This window comes from Callorhinchus milii, unplaced genomic scaffold (assembly GCF_018977255.1).
Source record: "Callorhinchus milii isolate IMCB2004 unplaced genomic scaffold, IMCB_Cmil_1.0 Scaffold4, whole genome shotgun sequence".
Lineage (NCBI taxonomy): Eukaryota > Metazoa > Chordata > Chondrichthyes > Chimaeriformes > Callorhinchidae > Callorhinchus > Callorhinchus milii.
Genome location: NW_024704745.1, coordinates 75339641 through 75357304, shown reverse-complemented (window position 1 = coordinate 75357304; position 17664 = coordinate 75339641). Strand labels below are relative to the sequence as shown.

The following is a 17664-nucleotide window of genomic DNA, read 5'->3' as shown; positions in this document are numbered from 1 at the left end:
CATCCGCATATACAGTACCGCTTAATAATAGCAGTGCAGTGATTCAACCCATTGAACCTTGCTTAAATGTTGAATTTTGTTCCACTTCTATATCACACATTAATACAGCAACTCAGCAAATATTTTGTTGACTCATCCAAACAATTTTCTAGACATTAAAGTATGTCGCGGGGGTGAAGTTAAAACTTCGGTGTTGCTGCTTGTAAAATGGTATTTCTACAACGTCAGCACAAATTGCTAGGGTTACAACAAACCAGTGAAATTTCATTTCTTAGCTGTAAACGTAAACGTTGAGTTATCCAGTTTAACACACAAGAGTATTTAAGAGATATTTAAATGCAATTTGTTATTGTTGTCAGATTACGCATCCAAACATTAACAAGATACTCATTAAAGAATGATTTTATGATATATACTCCCATTTTAAGACTTATCTCTTCAAACACACTTATGTTCACCTCCCCTCCCCCTTCTCCCTAGTTTGGTATCCAATCCGAGACCCTATCCCTCGTGAAGAGCGCTATATAGATGCAAGTTGTTGTTGGGAACTGAAACCCTACTGCTCTAATTGAAACCCCAATCTATTATTTTCTGCAGCACATTATAAATATCTGAAGCGATTTTTTAAAAAAATCTATACTGTACATGACACATGTGGCTGAAAGTCGATTCCTAAATGGCAGAGTCCGAAATGGCATTGTCACTGAAAAGGTGCTTACAGGGGAAAACAAACAGCCCTTTGTAAAAGCTACTGACAAAGCTATTTATTATTTATATCATGTGCGTCATCTTATGCCATCTGTTACATAAACACTAATACTCAACAGTATTGTGTGAATGAACCAGCACCAATTTCTGGTCAACTCCTATGATATAATTTCTTTGATGACTCCATGGACAGAGAAGTATTTTGCATTTGTGTACAGAGGGGGAGCAATTCCCCATGTGACCACCAGAGATCACCCTTTGGTAGGAGTGTCTACTCCTGACACAAGACAGAAAGAAGTCAGTCTTGTCAGGTTAGTCGATCGTGGAGGACGTTCAGCGATAATTTTAGTAGGGGTTTCCTTCCTTTAGCCAATCGGCCAATTATTGCACCATAACTGCTGGCCTGGCTGACATCAAATTCAGCATAGACTGGAAAGTTAACCTGTGATCTTCTGCTCTATGTGGCTTAGAGCAATCACAGGCACTGCCTTCACCCATTAGGCCTTTGAGGAGCTGACGGACGCTTTTCTTCTCAGAATGTATTGGCAATGTGAAAAGATAACCAATTAGGTTCTGAGCTTGCATGCACCAAATCCCGAGAAATTGCTGACTATATTGAACATCTCTATGTACGGAAGATAAGTTTGTTATCATTCAAAATGCTTTGCATTAAAAGGTAACCCCTACCCCGAACTGTGACTTGTTTATGTATTTACCTCGAGTCGATACTGTACTGAAACTGTGATGAAACATGACCTACTCAAGCTACAGTAGGTGCAAAAATCCCTAAGGCATTCGTTTTTACACTGGTACAGCTCAAACTCTGTGTGTGTCCTGTTAATTGAATGGTTGCATGTGCACGTGTGTCTTGCTGAATAAAACGTGTGGCATTGAGAGCAGTCAGCAATATCCCACAACAGTCTGAATATCAGGCGTTGTTGAAGCCAAAGCTAGGAGACTGTAAAAGGGTATGATCTAGTTCTTGTCAGGAGTACTCAAAGAGATCAAGTCAAATCCATTCATCTTGCTGTAGCGTGCGACGCAAATTGACTCAAATCCAAAGTTAACATCTGTGAGTTGTATCAATAAACGCAGCCCCGGTTTCTGTAGTCAAAAGCTTTACCCATTCAGCTGCCAATAACATCTGAAACAAACTTTGCGAGTATTTTTTTGATAACTCCCCCAAATGGAATTAACATTAAGAAATACACAATCCCCTCCCGAAATTCCAGGAAGCGAGCTCCAAGGTGAAACCTTGTGGCGTCACATTTATTCTATCCATCTTTGTTGCTCTCCTTTCTCTATTAAATATTAACACTTTTATGAGGATCAATTTGCAGAGTGAATACATCCCTGGTTTGCTGCAGGCCAGAAAGACAAAATGTTGTGAAATAATTATGAAGTGTGTGAATAGACTTTTATTTGCACAAAAACACAAAGGCTACAGCTACTATTTTGTTGAGTCAGTGTTATTAACTCCAGCTTTAAAGAAACAATTGCAGAAAGAAATCACACGCGAGGTTACAAGAAATAGCTAGTGTCCACTAATGAGACAGAGCTGAGAGTTGACATATTATGCGTTAACCTGAGCGTAAATCTATAAATTGATGAACAACTGGAAATGATTATAATGATCCCTGCATTTGTTGTAGTGCTTTTTACTTTGGAAAGATGTCTTAAAACACTTCACAGGACTCGATGTAAAGTGTAGTGACTGTGTATTTTTTTGTAGGCAAAGGCAGTACCTAATTTGCACATACCAATATCCCACAAACAGTCATGAAGTGAGCAACTAATTTGGTTTGTTTCCAGCACTTTGGGACATTCTCCTGACATGAAAGGTGCTTATAGAAAAGCAATTTGTTGTTATATACTGCACTATTTGAAACAAGAAGGAAGTTTTTTCCAGCGTCCTAACCAACAATCCTCTTGATAAATTGGTCATCACCTTATGGTTCTTTTGGATCTCATTTTGCCCCCAAAGACTGCCATTTATGAGGAATTATTCTGCAGTACCAATATACAATTTCCTTTCCAAACCCAAGACAAAGAAACCTGCCAACTCACAAGCATCGACTTGCACTTCTCTAATTGGCAAGCACAAAAAATCAGTTATCTCCTTTCAATATAACCCAATCTACCCCAATCTAAACATTAATCTGTAAATTACAAACTGTGCCTCATGGGATGAATAGCCTCTCATTGTCCTGACCTTACATTCCTGCCAAATATAATGGCTGATTTGCACATAACAACATAAAATCTGATGCAGTTAATTTCTTAAAGAAATTAGTACAGTTAATTCTCCCTTAAATGGGTGCTAGTACAATCCCTCAAGTACAAGGCTTGAACTTGCAATAAATATGGTTGGAAACTGGATAAGGAAGCTTCTTACACTCTTCACTTTGTGCTGCTGTGAAAAAGCCAGTAAAGGGTGTACAAATACAGCGTGATGCTTTATGTCCTTCCCAGTGGGGAATTGCTTGACCTCATCTCAGTACTTCTCAATGGTTTCATGGCTGGGATTAGGAACTCAGCAGTGCGGGGGTTTCCGTACAAATATCATGCTATTCACATTGGGGGAAGTTCACATTTCTAACATTTTCCTGCAAGACTTTATTGCTGGCCAAGGATCATGTTTCGTGACATCTGCACTATAATGAAGGAATGCAACAGCCTAACATTACTACCGACCTGTGCTCTGGCTATGTGCACAAGTTCCACCATCCAATAATGTCATCTATCTGCTTCCTTTACAGTTTTCTTTTCCCCTTAATCGCTAGTTTTCTGAACTAATTTTCTTTCCCCATGCTGCTCTTTTTCTTCTGCTGGGATGTATGGTTCCATGAGTGTTGGTTACCTTCTGATAACTCACCCAAGTGGGCACTTATGTTAGTGTGTTTACTGCATGGTGATAGGGTTTTCCATCATGTGACGGGAGGTCTAGATACTCTCATCTAACATTCTGCAACAAGGTGGGAAATGCTGGGTGACTATCAGAAATGAGAACACATACCAATTTTCTCTCATTTGGGTGCTTGAGAGCATTAGTGCTCCAGGATGCTGCCCTGCGTAAAGGGTGCTATATAAATGCAGGTGGTTGCTGTATTTGTGGTGGTGCTCCGAGACACTGCACCGCTTGAAGGAGCGCGATGAAAGCTTGCTGTTGTTGGTGTCTGAAATGCTGTACACTGTCCAGCTCCTTGGGACATCCTCCCGACTTGAAAGGCGCTATACAAATGTAATCTTGTTGTTGTTGTTGTGTCTGTGCAATGTGCCTGTTGAGATCAGCTAACTCAGTTTAGACCCGATATTGAAAGCCACAATGTTTTAGCGACAGATAATCAGTTAAGAACAGTTGCTAATTTGGAGATCTGGAAAGCTGGTGAAAATACAATTTTGCCAAAGCAAAGCAAAATTGTGTTCAGAGTAAACAGGAAATTTCTGAAAACTGTAGATAGAAAAGTCTGCATCACTGAATTGATTTTGCGTGCATTTGTCTTTCAGCTTCTCATTAAAAATACATGTAGGATTCATCAGAACAAAGATAATGGCCAGATTACATAAAATACAAAGCAAAACTCATCTAATAATATTACTCAAGTGGTTATTTGGCTCACAATTTCTCTGCGTGCCTGCTTTAGCTGTTTCTGTCCTCATTATTGGGTGGTGTTGGAACATGTTTACCATCTGGAAAATCTGGTAATGTTTATTGCTGGCTTGAAAGACAGTAACCTTAATAACTCAGCTTTTAGAGACAATGCTGGACCTATATTACTTCCTACAGTACTGAAACATGTTATTCTTACTTTTAGTTTTAATGTTCTGAAGATATTCATAGTCGCAACAATGAGCAATACATGAAACGTGCATTATGATCTGCTGATTGACTAGCAGTTGACAGGTCTCGAAAAGGGAACAGAATAAGACTGAACAGTTATGATATATGCTTGTAGCCATATTCATTGGGAGGTGCTCTTCCCATGTGAATTTGCACAAATCCTTTCCTAGGATTTTAAGAAAACAAATTAATAATAATCCTTGCATTTGATACAGTGCTTTTCACATTGGGAGGAGGACCTCCTGATGTGAAATGTACAATATAAATATAAATTATACTGCAAGACACAAAGCACTTCTCAGGATTTACTGTAAATAATAATAATAATCCTTGCATTTGCTATAGTGCCTTATCACGTCTTCGACACGTCTCAAAGTGCTTCACAGAATATATACAGAGGCGTGTGGAGGAAGGAAACTTGCTTAACATTTTGCTCCACCCACGAATCAAACTCGGGTCGTCTTGCTTGCGAGGCGAGTGCTCTAATCAATACTCTACAGGACCTTACAAGTCCAGTGACTTTATATTTTCTAAGCGAATCCAGCAGCCAATTTACGCACAGCAATGTCCCACAAATACCCATAAACTGAAATCTAACCTAACCAAATTCAGTGCAGCCTGTACCTTTTCCCCTCAATTTTAGTTTAAGTTTATTATAACAACTTTCACTTCTAAAGCACTTTCTAATGTAGCCTAATCATTGAAGCACTGAACAAATATGATGGGGAGCACCTATTTTCTACTCGTTTAACATAGACCACAACAACATTTATACATTTGTATAGCATCTTTCACGTCGGGAGGACGTCCCAAGGCCTACACAGTGTGACACAATGAAGATATTAATTTCTCTAATTTAATTATCATAGTTTGATACATTACTTTCCCAAAAGCAAACTACATTGTATTTCTCCCACAAAATACAGTCAATCCACTTTACAGTATATTCTGTGAAACTCTTTGAGCTGTCTCAAAGACACGATAAGGCACTATATGAAATGCAAGTATTATTATTATTTTGCCAATTCTTTTGTCAATATGTGGCATTCTAAGCATAAAAGACATATGTAGATTAGAAATACTGAACAAAATCCAAGCTAATGTTATATAGTCTTACCACGTGTACAGACTCACTGTTGGGGAGTGAGGGAAGGCTGGCCCAGCGCTCGTTTTCCAATTCTTCCATCACTTGATTCATGGCGCTTTTCAGCCAAGTATCCACGGCAACCCCAATCTGTCTCAATAATTCCAGCCGCGCTTCTGCCTTCAGCTTAACTGTCTGCGAAGCAACAACGTTCATTATTTTTCAAAAAAAAACACTAAACCTTTATGTACCTGAACAATATTTATGTGTAAAAGAAAATGGAATAACCATTAGTTAAAGAAAACCCTTATTTGAGTTCTTTCATCTTCCAGACAATAATTCTGGGCTACTTACATTCAATGCACACATTACTGAATTGAAGCCATTTCATAAGGTTCGATTCATAACTAAAGTACAAATGTAACTGCACAAAAATACATCACCTAATCATCATGTACATTTTCTTTACAGTGTCTATACATAAACTTCAACACTTTGACCTGAATGTTTATTGCATTTATAGAGTGCCAAACGCTCCTGAATTCTACCCTGCATGAGGGGCGCTATATAAATATAAGTTGTTTTAAATGTACAAAACCAACTGTGGGGGCAGGGTGGGGGGGAGAAGGGAAATGGGGGAAGAGAAAGGGGAAAAGTAAAAAGGAGACTCAACTTCAGCCAATTTTGCATTCTTCCGAGCGGATTTTTAAGAGTGAAATTGGAAATTTCCTGGCAACAATTCATCTGCCTGCTTGTTGAGAAATATTATGCAATAAGGGCCTAAATACAACATTAACAATTTCATAAAACAAGAGAATAATAATTAAGCAAATGGACCAAGGAGTGGCAGATGTAATTTCATGTTGATGAATGCAAGGCAATACATATTAGAACTAGAATCATGTACGTTCACAATAAAGGGCTGTTCATTAGCAGAAGTGGAAGAGGAACAGGATTTAGGTGTGGTTAGTGTGAAGTTGCTTGCAACAAGACTAACTGCATATTAAGTTTACATCTTGAGGGGGTTTGATTATAATTCAAAATATCTTGTTCTGAACTTATGTAGATCACTGGTGAAGTCAGTTATGAAATACCGGGTGGAAATACAGTTATGTAACAATTATTGCTGATGATCAGAGTTTGACTGATATTCGTGTAGTGGGATAAGAAGGTAGTGAACATGGATGGTGATAAAGATGGTGCTTCTTAGAAGTGGACCAAAACTTTTAGACCAAACCATTGTGACAAAGTTTGGGGACAAGGTGTTATTTCCAAATGGGTCAATAATTAAAATCATGTTGGATTACATATTTTACACTTTGATAATTATCAACAATGATAATTATGGATCCCGAGTTTCAGAAAACTGCTGCAGGGGAGATAGGTCAAAAAAACTAGGAAAACTTCAGAATTTAGGAATCTACAGTATAAGGAGAGGCTCGAAGAGCATAATTCACATTGCAGGAAAAGGTTTTATACACACAAATCATCTCCATCTTCATCAACCTCTACTTTCTCCCAGAACCTTAAGAGGATTGAAGTCAAGACCCTTGTCCTCATCATCAAATCCCTTTATTATCACACCCCAATCAACCTCTACAATTGTCCCCAACAATATATTCCATATGAATTGCTTGCTTTTCAAGATCTATCTCTTTGATTGAACTTTGGGCCACCTTCAGTGCCTTGGGACGTCCTTCTGATTACAAATGTCATTTTGTATTGTATCTTTCCCCTTCCCCGTCAGCTCCCACCCCCAGGTTGGGAACTCAGCAATTCGAGTCATCCCCAGATGCAAACGGTGAAACATAAATATAAACTATAATAATAATCCTTGCATTTGATATAGCGCTTTTCACGTCGGGAGGACGTCCCAAAGCGCTTCACAGAACACACTGTAAAGTGAATTGACTGTATATTTGTGGGCGAACGCGGCAGCCAATTGCGCACAGCAGTGTCCCACAAACAGTCGTAGATTGAAAATGACCAATTTATTATTGTTTGGGGTTTTGGAGGGATTATTATTAGGCTCTGTGTGGAGTAAGGAAACTTGCCCAAGGTTTCACCCTCTGCCTGGAATTGAACTCAGGTCTCTCACTTGCAAAGCGAGTGCTCTAACCACTGAGCTACAGGACTCCGATTGCTTCCCAATGCCTTTGTTCTACAATCAGTGATTGAGCCTTAAGCTACCATGCTCCATTCTTTTAGGTGGTTTCACAAAACCACTTTGGCTTGCTACCTTTGTGTGCCATTGTTTATACTCCCCTTAACCCTTCATCCCTTCTAATCCCCTCTCCTAAACCCAGCTAGTCCCTTCTTCTTAATGTATGAATCAAGTTTCCTCTTAAATAAGTTTTCTCTGTTCACCATCCATCAAATAACTACCAAACTATTTGAGACTTTCTTTTTAAGAGTTAAAATAATGTTGGGGACCCAGTGGTAACATCAAAACCTCTAGAGTCAAAACCTCGAATTCAAGATCCTCATCCTCGCCTACAAGGCCATTCACGGCCTCGCTCCCTCCTACCTCTCCGACCTACTATCCCCCTACCTACCTGCCCGTACCCTCCGTTCCTCTGGCTCCGGTCTGCTCCACATCCCCCGCCCCAACCGCCCTACCATAGGTGGTCGGGCCTTCAGCCTCTCAGTCCCGAGGCTCTGGAACTCTATCCCCCAGTGCCTTCGCCGCCTCCTCCCTTTCCTCCTTCAAGGCCGGTCTCAAGACCTTTCTCTTTGACCGTGCCTTCAGCTCCCCTCTCGATCCTCTCCTCTGCCAGACAATATTATCATACTTGGAAGATAATCCTGCACTGTACCAGTGTAACTGTTCTTTGGTTTCCACACTGCTCACTCACTACCCTAATGGACACTCCAAATAAGGTCATACATTCATTTGTAATGATTAATAGGCCATTTTTTGCTGTAAACTCACACAATGGCTTGCAACTTTTCAAACTCATTTACAGTCAGATCGCTATCAGTCCATCAGCAACATAAAGTAGTTGTAGGGGGCTTTTTCAGTTTACCATCAAAATTCCTAAATATCTTCTGACAAAGCTGCAGTTTAACAGCATTTTTACAATGCAGGGTCTTCAGGGTGCTATTTGATACACTTTTTGTTTAATCACAAGCTGGTTTGAAACCCCTCCCCCCAGATTTAGCAATGATTCCAGGGAAACAAGAAGGCATTATTTCATAGTGTTAATCAGGAATTCACAAACCTCTGTGGCAAAACTCCACTTCACATATTTCACAAATATCCCAGCTTTCCTCTTCATACACATGATTAAACACTGAGGCCAAATGTAATTTTGTTCTAAAAAGGCTGTCTATATTGATCATTGTTAGTTACATCTTTTGGGATTCAGCTGATGGAAATTAGTCCTGCCCTCATGCTGCTTAAAACAACATGGTTTGTGATGCAAAGAACAGATAAGAAAACTTTAGAAACATATAAGCAAAAACAACAAAATTACATTTGTATAGGGCCTTTCACGTCAGGAGGATATCCCAACGCGCTCGACAATCATTGCTTTGGACCCAAACTGGGTGTTCGGATCGGGGAGGGTGGAACTCAGGGGGATAAGGAGGATGATTGAAGGCACAGACGAGGTGGAGGGTCTTGAGACAGGTTTTGAAGAAGGCAATGGAGGGGGCGAGGCACAGGGACTGCGGGATGGAGTTCCAGAGGGTGGGGGCAGTGGCAGAAGGCCTGCATGACAACGGTGGGGCGGGAGAGGCGGAAAACATGAAACAGGCTGGAGCGTGCGGAGCGGGCAGGTTGTTAGGGGAGGTAGGAAGTCGCAGAGGTGGGGGGGCTTCAAGGCCATGGAGGGTTTTGAAGGTGAGGAACAGGATCTTGAACTGTATCCTCTGTGTGATGGGAAGCCAGTGGAGTCAGGCATGGATGAGAGTGATAGGATTACGGAGCCTGGTGTGGGAGAGGACATGGGATGCAGAGTAAATATTGAATATAGTTTGTGCATATGAAAACAATTAAATTGTCAAGCCCTTTTGTATGTTCATATATCCAATTGATGTAACTGCTGTTTTAAATTGGTTTGATTCCTCAGATAATAAGAATAATAATCTTTGCATTTGATATAGGGCCTTATCACGTCGGAAGGACGTCTCAAAGCATTTCACAGGATAGTGTAAAATGGAGTGACTTGTGTATCTGTACACAAACGCTGCAGCATAATTGCACACATCAATGTCTCACACACAAAACAAATTACCAATTTTATTTGGGGATTTTTGGTCTGGACACCGGGAGAAATTCCGTTCTCTTCTTGAATAGTGCCACTGGATGTTTAATGTCCGCCTGAACAGGCAGTCAGGACGTCTCATCCCAAAGATGGCACCTCTGACAATGCAACACAACCCCCAGCACTGCATTGGGGTGTCATCTTAGACCATGTGAGTTTAAATCCCGATGAGGGATTTGAACCCCCCAACCTTGATGCAATACCTTAAACTAGAGAAGGAACAAATGCTTTCAGCAAATGAGAACTATGTATTGTGGATGCACACCACGCATCAGATTTCTAATTATTTCATTGAATGCATTTTGAACTCAAAGGGGAAGAGTAAATGCTGCCCAGAATTCTTTCTGTTTCCTTTCCTAACAGACAAGCACATCAATACGTATTGAACTTATCAGACTAAAACAAAACACGGATAGAAAAAATGCTGATTGAGTTTCATTCAAAAACTATATATTTTAAAGACACAATGTGTTTTTTATTTAAAATTTATTTTCTTAATTTGGATTTCCTAAAAGAACTCTGTGACTGTCCTTTTGCTGCTAAAGACTGTGTGCAAAGTGATGCAGGGCAATTTTTCCCCATTTTCTATCATTTCATTCAGTCAATAGTAACTCACCTCCTTAATGGCCAGTGATCACCAACTTCCTTTCATCGCAAAGCTACTTAGCTAATGTCAGGTTGTCAACAATAATTTGTATTTGAAATAGAGCTGAGTGACTTCCTGCTCTGTCTGGATCCTGATCAGAAGCTAACTAAATCAGAAAAAAATAATAATATTTGCATTTGATATAGCACCTTATTACACCGTTGAGACGTCTCAAAGCACTTTGCAGAGTATACTGTAAAGTATCGTGACTGTATATTTTGTGGGCAAACCGCGGCAGCAATTGCGCACAGCAGTGCCCCACAAACAGTCGTGGATTGAGTGACCAGATTATTGTTATTTATTTTGGAGTGATTATTACCCCCAGAAAAGCGATCCGCTGAGCCACAAGACTCCACAGATTGAGGGGATGGAGGGATTGAACCACGAGAAGCGAGTAGGTAAACTGGGCATGTTCACACTGGAAAAGAAAACTCAGTGCCAGATAAATACCATGCCGTACATCTTCAACCAGGGTGTCAGCCTGGCTCAGTTGGCAGGACACTCGCCTCCGAGTGAGGTTATGGGTTCAAAGCCCACGTTTGGACATTTCAGCTCATAGTCTACACTGACACTGCACTCACTGTGTTCCTCCCAATTAATTGTTAAACCGAGGACCTGTCTCCATGTTTAGATGGATGTTAAAGATCCCCTGGAACTATTCAAAAAGTGAAGAGAGTTTCTTACAGTGTCCTGGCCAATAATTCCCCAAATAAAATGAACCATTCACTTCATGGCTGTTTGTGGGAGATTACTGTGTGCAAAATGGCTGCTGCATGTGTTTACCAATACAAATCACTCCACTTTACAGTAAATCGTGCAAAGTGTTTTGAAAAGTCGACAACATGATAAGGTGCTATATATCAAATGCAAAGATAATTATATATTATTACAACAACAAATTACATTTGTGTAGCGCCTTTCAAGAATGATTTCTACTTTCTCAGATAGTTGCCCACTACCTTTCCCCAGGCTGCTGTTAGACACCTGCACCTGGCTTCCTTAGATTAAGCCAATTTCCGATTCACTTCAAAAGGTCCATGAGTTCTAATCTTCAGAACCAATCTCCTGTGTGAAATTTGCTGAAACCATTGCTAAACTTTAAATTTATTTATTGAGTTTCTCAACTACTCATTGTGTTGATTTTTTTTAGAAAAATGCTGCAGCCATTTTGCACACGGCAGGGTCTCACAAGCAACCATAAGAATTTTATCTGAATGATTGTTGGCCAGGACACCAGTTCAGACTCTTCTTGAATTGTTTTATGCGATATTCAGCATCCACCTGAACAGGCACATTGGGACACTGGCTTAATATCTCGGAAAGATAGCGCCAATAACCATGCAAATCTCCCTCAGTACTCATTCTAGTTACAACCTTTAAACGAGTTGAGACATCTCAACAACGTAATAAGTGCTATATCAAATGCAAGGAATATTATTTTATTAGTGTCAACCTAGACCTTATGATGATTTGCAGGTTGTAAAATAAGGCTTTGTGTGTGAAAAGTTTTTACTAACCTCTTATAATCAATACTACTAAAAATAGGAGAAAAATTCAAGCATTTTGTCTTTGTTTATCAAAAAAATCTACAGGTACTTCACAGGTGCTTTCTCTTCCACATTTTCTACTTAACCTCAGTCTCTCTTCTCCAGTCCGACAGCTAAACACTCTGCAAAAGTACGTATTGCAAATATGTTAAAGGGTTCACTTTACAACAGTGACTGCAGTCAAATTATTTGGATTTACTCCAAATATTTGCATCTGTAGAGTCCTGCAGCTCAGTGGTTAGAGTACTCGCTTTGCAAGCGAGAGATCCGAGTTCAATTCCAGGCAGAGGGCGAAACCTTGGGCAAGTTTCCTTACTCCACACAGAGCCTAATAGTAATCCCTCCAAAACAAAACAATAATAAATTGGTCATTTTCAATCCACGACTGTTTGTGGGACACTGCTGTGCACAATTGGCTGCCACGTTCGCCCACAAATATACAGTCAATTCACTTTACAGTGTGTTCTGTGAAGCACTTTGGGACGTCCTCCCGACGTGAAAAGCGCTATATCAAATGCAAGGATTATTATTATTATCTAAAACAAAGCTGACCACATAAATTTGTATTTTAGACATTAATTTGTAAATCAGAGATTTCAAATATTTAAACAAAATCTCAAATACAAATATTTCTATTCAAACTTGAGCTCAATAAATTATTCAATTAAAATTGAAAAGGTTACAGGTTATGGAATAGGTTATGGAAAAGAGCTATTTGTTTCATGTTACTCCTGACTATGTCTGACGGCACCATATGAGGGAGCCAAAGAGTTATTAGTTGGACTCATAAACCTCACAAGGAATATTAATGTTAATACTAATATTAAGTCAGGAAAACACAATAATATTCCTTGCTATTGTTATAGCCCCTTGTCACGTCGTTGAGACATCTCAAAGCGCTTCACAGAATATATTGTAAAGTAGATTGTGGGAGAAATGCGGCAGCCAATTGCACTTAGTAGTGTCTCACAAACAGTCATGGATTGAGTATCCAATTTTTTTTATATAAACGGAATCAGAAGAGAAGGCCATCAAGCCCACTCCCAACTTGTACTATCTTAGACATGTTCAGTCTCTGAAGGAACTGATGGATAATGAGAAAAAACATCCAAAATGAACAACTCCTCCAGGTTATTTGGAAAAAAAATCCACAACATCAAAAACAACAATCCTTGCATTTGATACATCATCTATTTCAGCAAAATGTCTCAAAGTTTTCAGAATTTTCCGTCACCTAGCAGCCAATTTTTACACAGGAACATCCTGCAAATGGTCATGAAGTGAAAAGCCATGAACTGAATGACGAACTTAATCTGGGGAATGATAGCCATGACACCGAGGAAAACTCCCTTCTCTTTTTTAATATTGCACAGGATCTTCAATGTCCACGTGAACAGGATGACCGCATCTTGGTTTAACATCTCATCTGAAGGACAGCACCTCCAACAATGCTCACCTCCCCCAGCACTGAACTAAAGTGTAGGCCTAGACTATGAGCTCAAAGTCTTTTTGTTGGCCTTAAACCGGTTATCTTCCGAGTTGGAGGCAAGAGGTCTACTAATTGAGCCAGGCTGACAATCTAACACAACAACCTACCTCAGCAAGTCAAACCCAACAGGGAGAAAACTAGTACATCAAATAAAAATAAGCAACAGACAAACACAGCTTTGCTAGGAGTCTGTAACACATGGAGTATTCTGTGGGAGAATTTTATATTTAGTTTTGCTTGAAGCTTATTCATTTTGCATTTTTATACAGATTATTCATGTAGAAGAACATCTAATGTAATGGTGCGCATAGAGCAGGGAAGAGATTTCGAAAAGGTTGACCAAATGCAAAGTCAAAGAGTTATGCTTTTCAAAGCAGGGGGTAAAGTAATGAGGCAAAGTGATTTGGGATGGAGTTTTGGTGTACAGGGGCATGTGCCGAAAAGTGCACGTGGCCACAGCAATAGACCAGAGTTAGAACAATAGAGGGTTTGATCCAGAGAATATGGGCTGGAGGAACAGGCTGGAGAAATAATAATAATAATTCTTGCATTTAATATAGTCCTTTACCACATCTTCGAGATGTCTCAAAGCGCTTCACAATATATAACTGTAAAGTGTAGTGACTGTTTTGTGGGTGAAATGTAGCAGCCAATTGCGCATTGCGATTGGCTGTTTCATGTTCCATTTGTCAATATGTTTTGCGCACTTTGCTGATGTACTTGTAATGAGAGTGTCCATTGTAGGCACACATTGTCAGATTTCACTAATCTTATCTGCACATGAGCAAACTCTCCTAACAATGTTGCACCCTCTTTATTCGGCTACTGTTGTCTGAGTTGCTATTTTACTTTTCCCTTAGTGATATGTTCATTCCATATCCACCACTCAAATGTCCTCCTCGTCGGTCTCCCCAGCTCCACGATCCATAAAATCCATTACTTCACCGCTCACATACTCACCTGCACTAAACTCCGTACCCCAATCACGCCAGTTCTAGTCAGGCTCCACTGGCTCCCTATCACTGAACAGATCGATTTCAAGATCCTCACACTCCCCTTCATGCCCTTGCACCTCCCTACCTCTCCGACCTGCTTACTCCCCAACCCTCACCCTCCCCGATGCACCCACTCGACCGGCTCCAGTCTCCTGCTTGTCCCTCGTGCCCTCCATTCCACCATTGGTGGCCGCGCTTTTACCCACTATGCACCGAAACTCTGGAACACTCTCCCTCAATTCCCCCGCCTTGTTCCATCCTTCCCCACCTTCAGGTCACGGCTGAAGACTTTCCTCTTCAACCGTGCCTACAGTCACCTCCCCCAGGCTCGGCAGCGTGCTCTGTCACTGTCAAGCGCTCTAGGCGCTATCCTGCATGAGCAGTGCTCTATAAATGCAAGTTGTTGTTATCATTTCAAACAGGCTTCAAAATTAATTTTTTCTTCTATTTTCATGGTCTATTTCCCGCATAATTCTTCATCGCCCCAATATCTCTCTTTTAACATCCCGCAGAACTACAGTGGAGCTCCATTACAACACGGTGGTTGGAATCGATAAAATCCGAACTGGTATTATAGTGGAGGCTTCACTGCACACACACGTTGCCAGACGCTTATTTCCCACCTGCCGGCTGTCTCTTTCTCTCGCACCCAGGAGTATCTGACCTCCATGGTCACAAAGTTGTGCCCACATCACTTGCTGAGCGCAGAGGAAGTGATGTCTGCAATAACCTTATGACCTGGAAGTTGACCTTTTTAAGTGCATTGGCAGCCAACGTGGCTGATAGGAAGTGACATAACCAACATCATGACCTAAGTGGAACACATAAAAATTATGTTGCTAATGACATATTGAGCTGGAAATTGTTGAATTTTAGCATTGGGATCAGCCAACACTTGCAAATAGAAGTGTCTGGATGCATCTGCAGTGATGAGGTCCACACACCACACAAACTATGTTCTAATGGGACTATACCGTATATTATTTTTAGCTGCAACATTTATTACATCAGTCTAGACAGTGTTTCAGAAAGAATCACGTTCTGCCACAAATTGTTTCTTACCTCAGCTTTCCGAATAGTCTCTTTAGCCTCTTCTATTTTTTGTTCCAGTTCAATTCTCCCTTGTTCTGACACCACAACTCCATGAGCCTTTAGATCATCCAGGGTCTGACATCCAAAGAAACAATGCTTAATACAGTATATAATTGTGGCCAAACGTCTGATGTACTTTTTAAGGGATGAAAGACCAAAAATAACCAGAAGGACAAGATGAACGAAAGCTCAGATAACCAAACCCTAGTGTCTTTAAAAAGTCAGACCATTCAGAAGAAACCAAAGCTTTATTGCATGGTCATGAATAATGTGTACTCATTGCTAAGGTAAACAGGTATCACTTTATATAAATTATCTGAAACAATGCATTTTCTACAGAGGAATAACAATCCAGGATCATTTTTCAAGTGAATCCAGGCCACACTTATACACACTACCGAAACAATCAGTCAGTGGCAATGACATCTAGCAGAACAAGCATTTCTTGCAGGGGCAACTTTAACCTTGACACAACAGTCATGAATAAAATAGTCCCATTTTATTCAAAAACAATATCACTTTGTATTTGTGACGTGCACTTACCCTCTGGCTGTGGATGATTGTTTTGTGTTCTCGTGCGACACGCGTTGCCCATCTACGAGCCTCCTTGTTAAGACTGTGCTCTTCTGTGGTTCCCGATTCAGGCTCCAATTGCCGACTCTGTAATATTTCGTAGCAAGAATGGGTGACCATGGCTCGTTCAAAACAACACTTGGGCATTATTTTGTTTCGAGGAATCCGACTTATCCAATAGGTTTCATTTCGCAAGTCCATTGGCTTACACTAAGAGTTATTTTGCCCCATCATCCTCCATAACAACAAATGTGTGGAGGTTTGGTTGCATTGATAACTTTGTTGAGAGAATATGCAGAAGAGCAGTACAGTCACGCTAACTCTGGAAATGGAATGGTGGAATAGCTCATAGATACTGCTGACAGCAAAAAACTCTCCTTACAGCACTTTGATAATTATGATGCAATGTTTTTTAATATCAAGATATAATGGAGTTATATCCTGCCAGTCCAGGAATCTCATCACAAAGGTGACTGGTAGATCCATGTAATGGGAAAAAAGACGGAGACAATTTTTAACAGTAGTCATGGTTTGCTTCTTAAAGGAAAAGGACATTTGGGTTGAAGTCAACTCCAAATATTCCCCGTTCGAAAAGGTGCTGAAAATTGTTATTGCATCTCCATTAAAAAACGTATTCCCATTTATTAAGAAGCACCAAGTCAGGTCTCAACATAGGATACAGAAATCCATTCGGACAGGGTGTTCAATGATTTAGGTTCTGGGTGGTTACCCTTGAGATTACATGCAAACAAATGGGATTATATCCATTTAGTTCATTTTACTTTAAAATATGGTTTATTGATTATGTAATATTGAAATGCCTCTAATTAAACTATATTGAAAGTTTATGACAATTTTCCCAACTAGATTTAAATTTGTCAGTAAAGCTTTCATAACAATCAATGCCTTGTCTCTTATTAGTATGCTACTGTGGAGTAAAGCTCTTAACTTTGGCAGCTATTTAGCGATGTTATAATAGCTATGCTTTCGTGCTGTTAAGAATAAAGCTCTAGCTGTAGCAGCTATTTGGCTGATTGTTGCAGATTTTTTTTAATATAAAGTTGACATCATCAGAATCTGGGTGTGAAACACAATTAAAGCTGCTCTTCTACATTGTCTCCTAGATTTCAATACCAATTAGCAATCTTCACTGTACATCAGCAACATGCAAAGCACCACCACTTGATCAGTCTCTACATAACCATCCACCTTTATAATCCATTGATTACTCATTCTTACATGTAGGGCTTTAAAACAAACTTCAGGTACATTAATCCCTATTTCTAGCTTTCTTGGATCCCAAAATACTTCAGCTCTTTGTTCGTGAAGTATCATTCTAGCATTCAACATATAATTACACAAACTGTACAGGCCATCTAACCCAACTAGTCCGTACCAATATTTATACTCCGCAAGCTTCC

At 40.0% G+C, this 17664-nt stretch overlaps 1 protein-coding gene across 2 annotated transcripts in view; it reads right to left on the bottom strand.

Moving 5' to 3' along the window:
- Positions 1 to 17664, bottom strand: part of LOC103177160 (F-BAR and double SH3 domains protein 2) — a 137843-nt gene that overhangs the window by 16385 nt on the left and 103794 nt on the right. For both annotated transcript variants that reach the window (XM_042333902.1, XM_042333903.1), the window contains 3 exons: positions 16214 to 16330; positions 15641 to 15745; positions 5667 to 5828 (listed from right to left, as the gene is read on the bottom strand). In XM_042333902.1, the coding sequence (XP_042189836.1) occupies positions 5667 to 5828; positions 15641 to 15745; positions 16214 to 16330 (384 nt within the window). The remainder of the gene's footprint in view (positions 1 to 5666; positions 5829 to 15640; positions 15746 to 16213; positions 16331 to 17664) is intronic.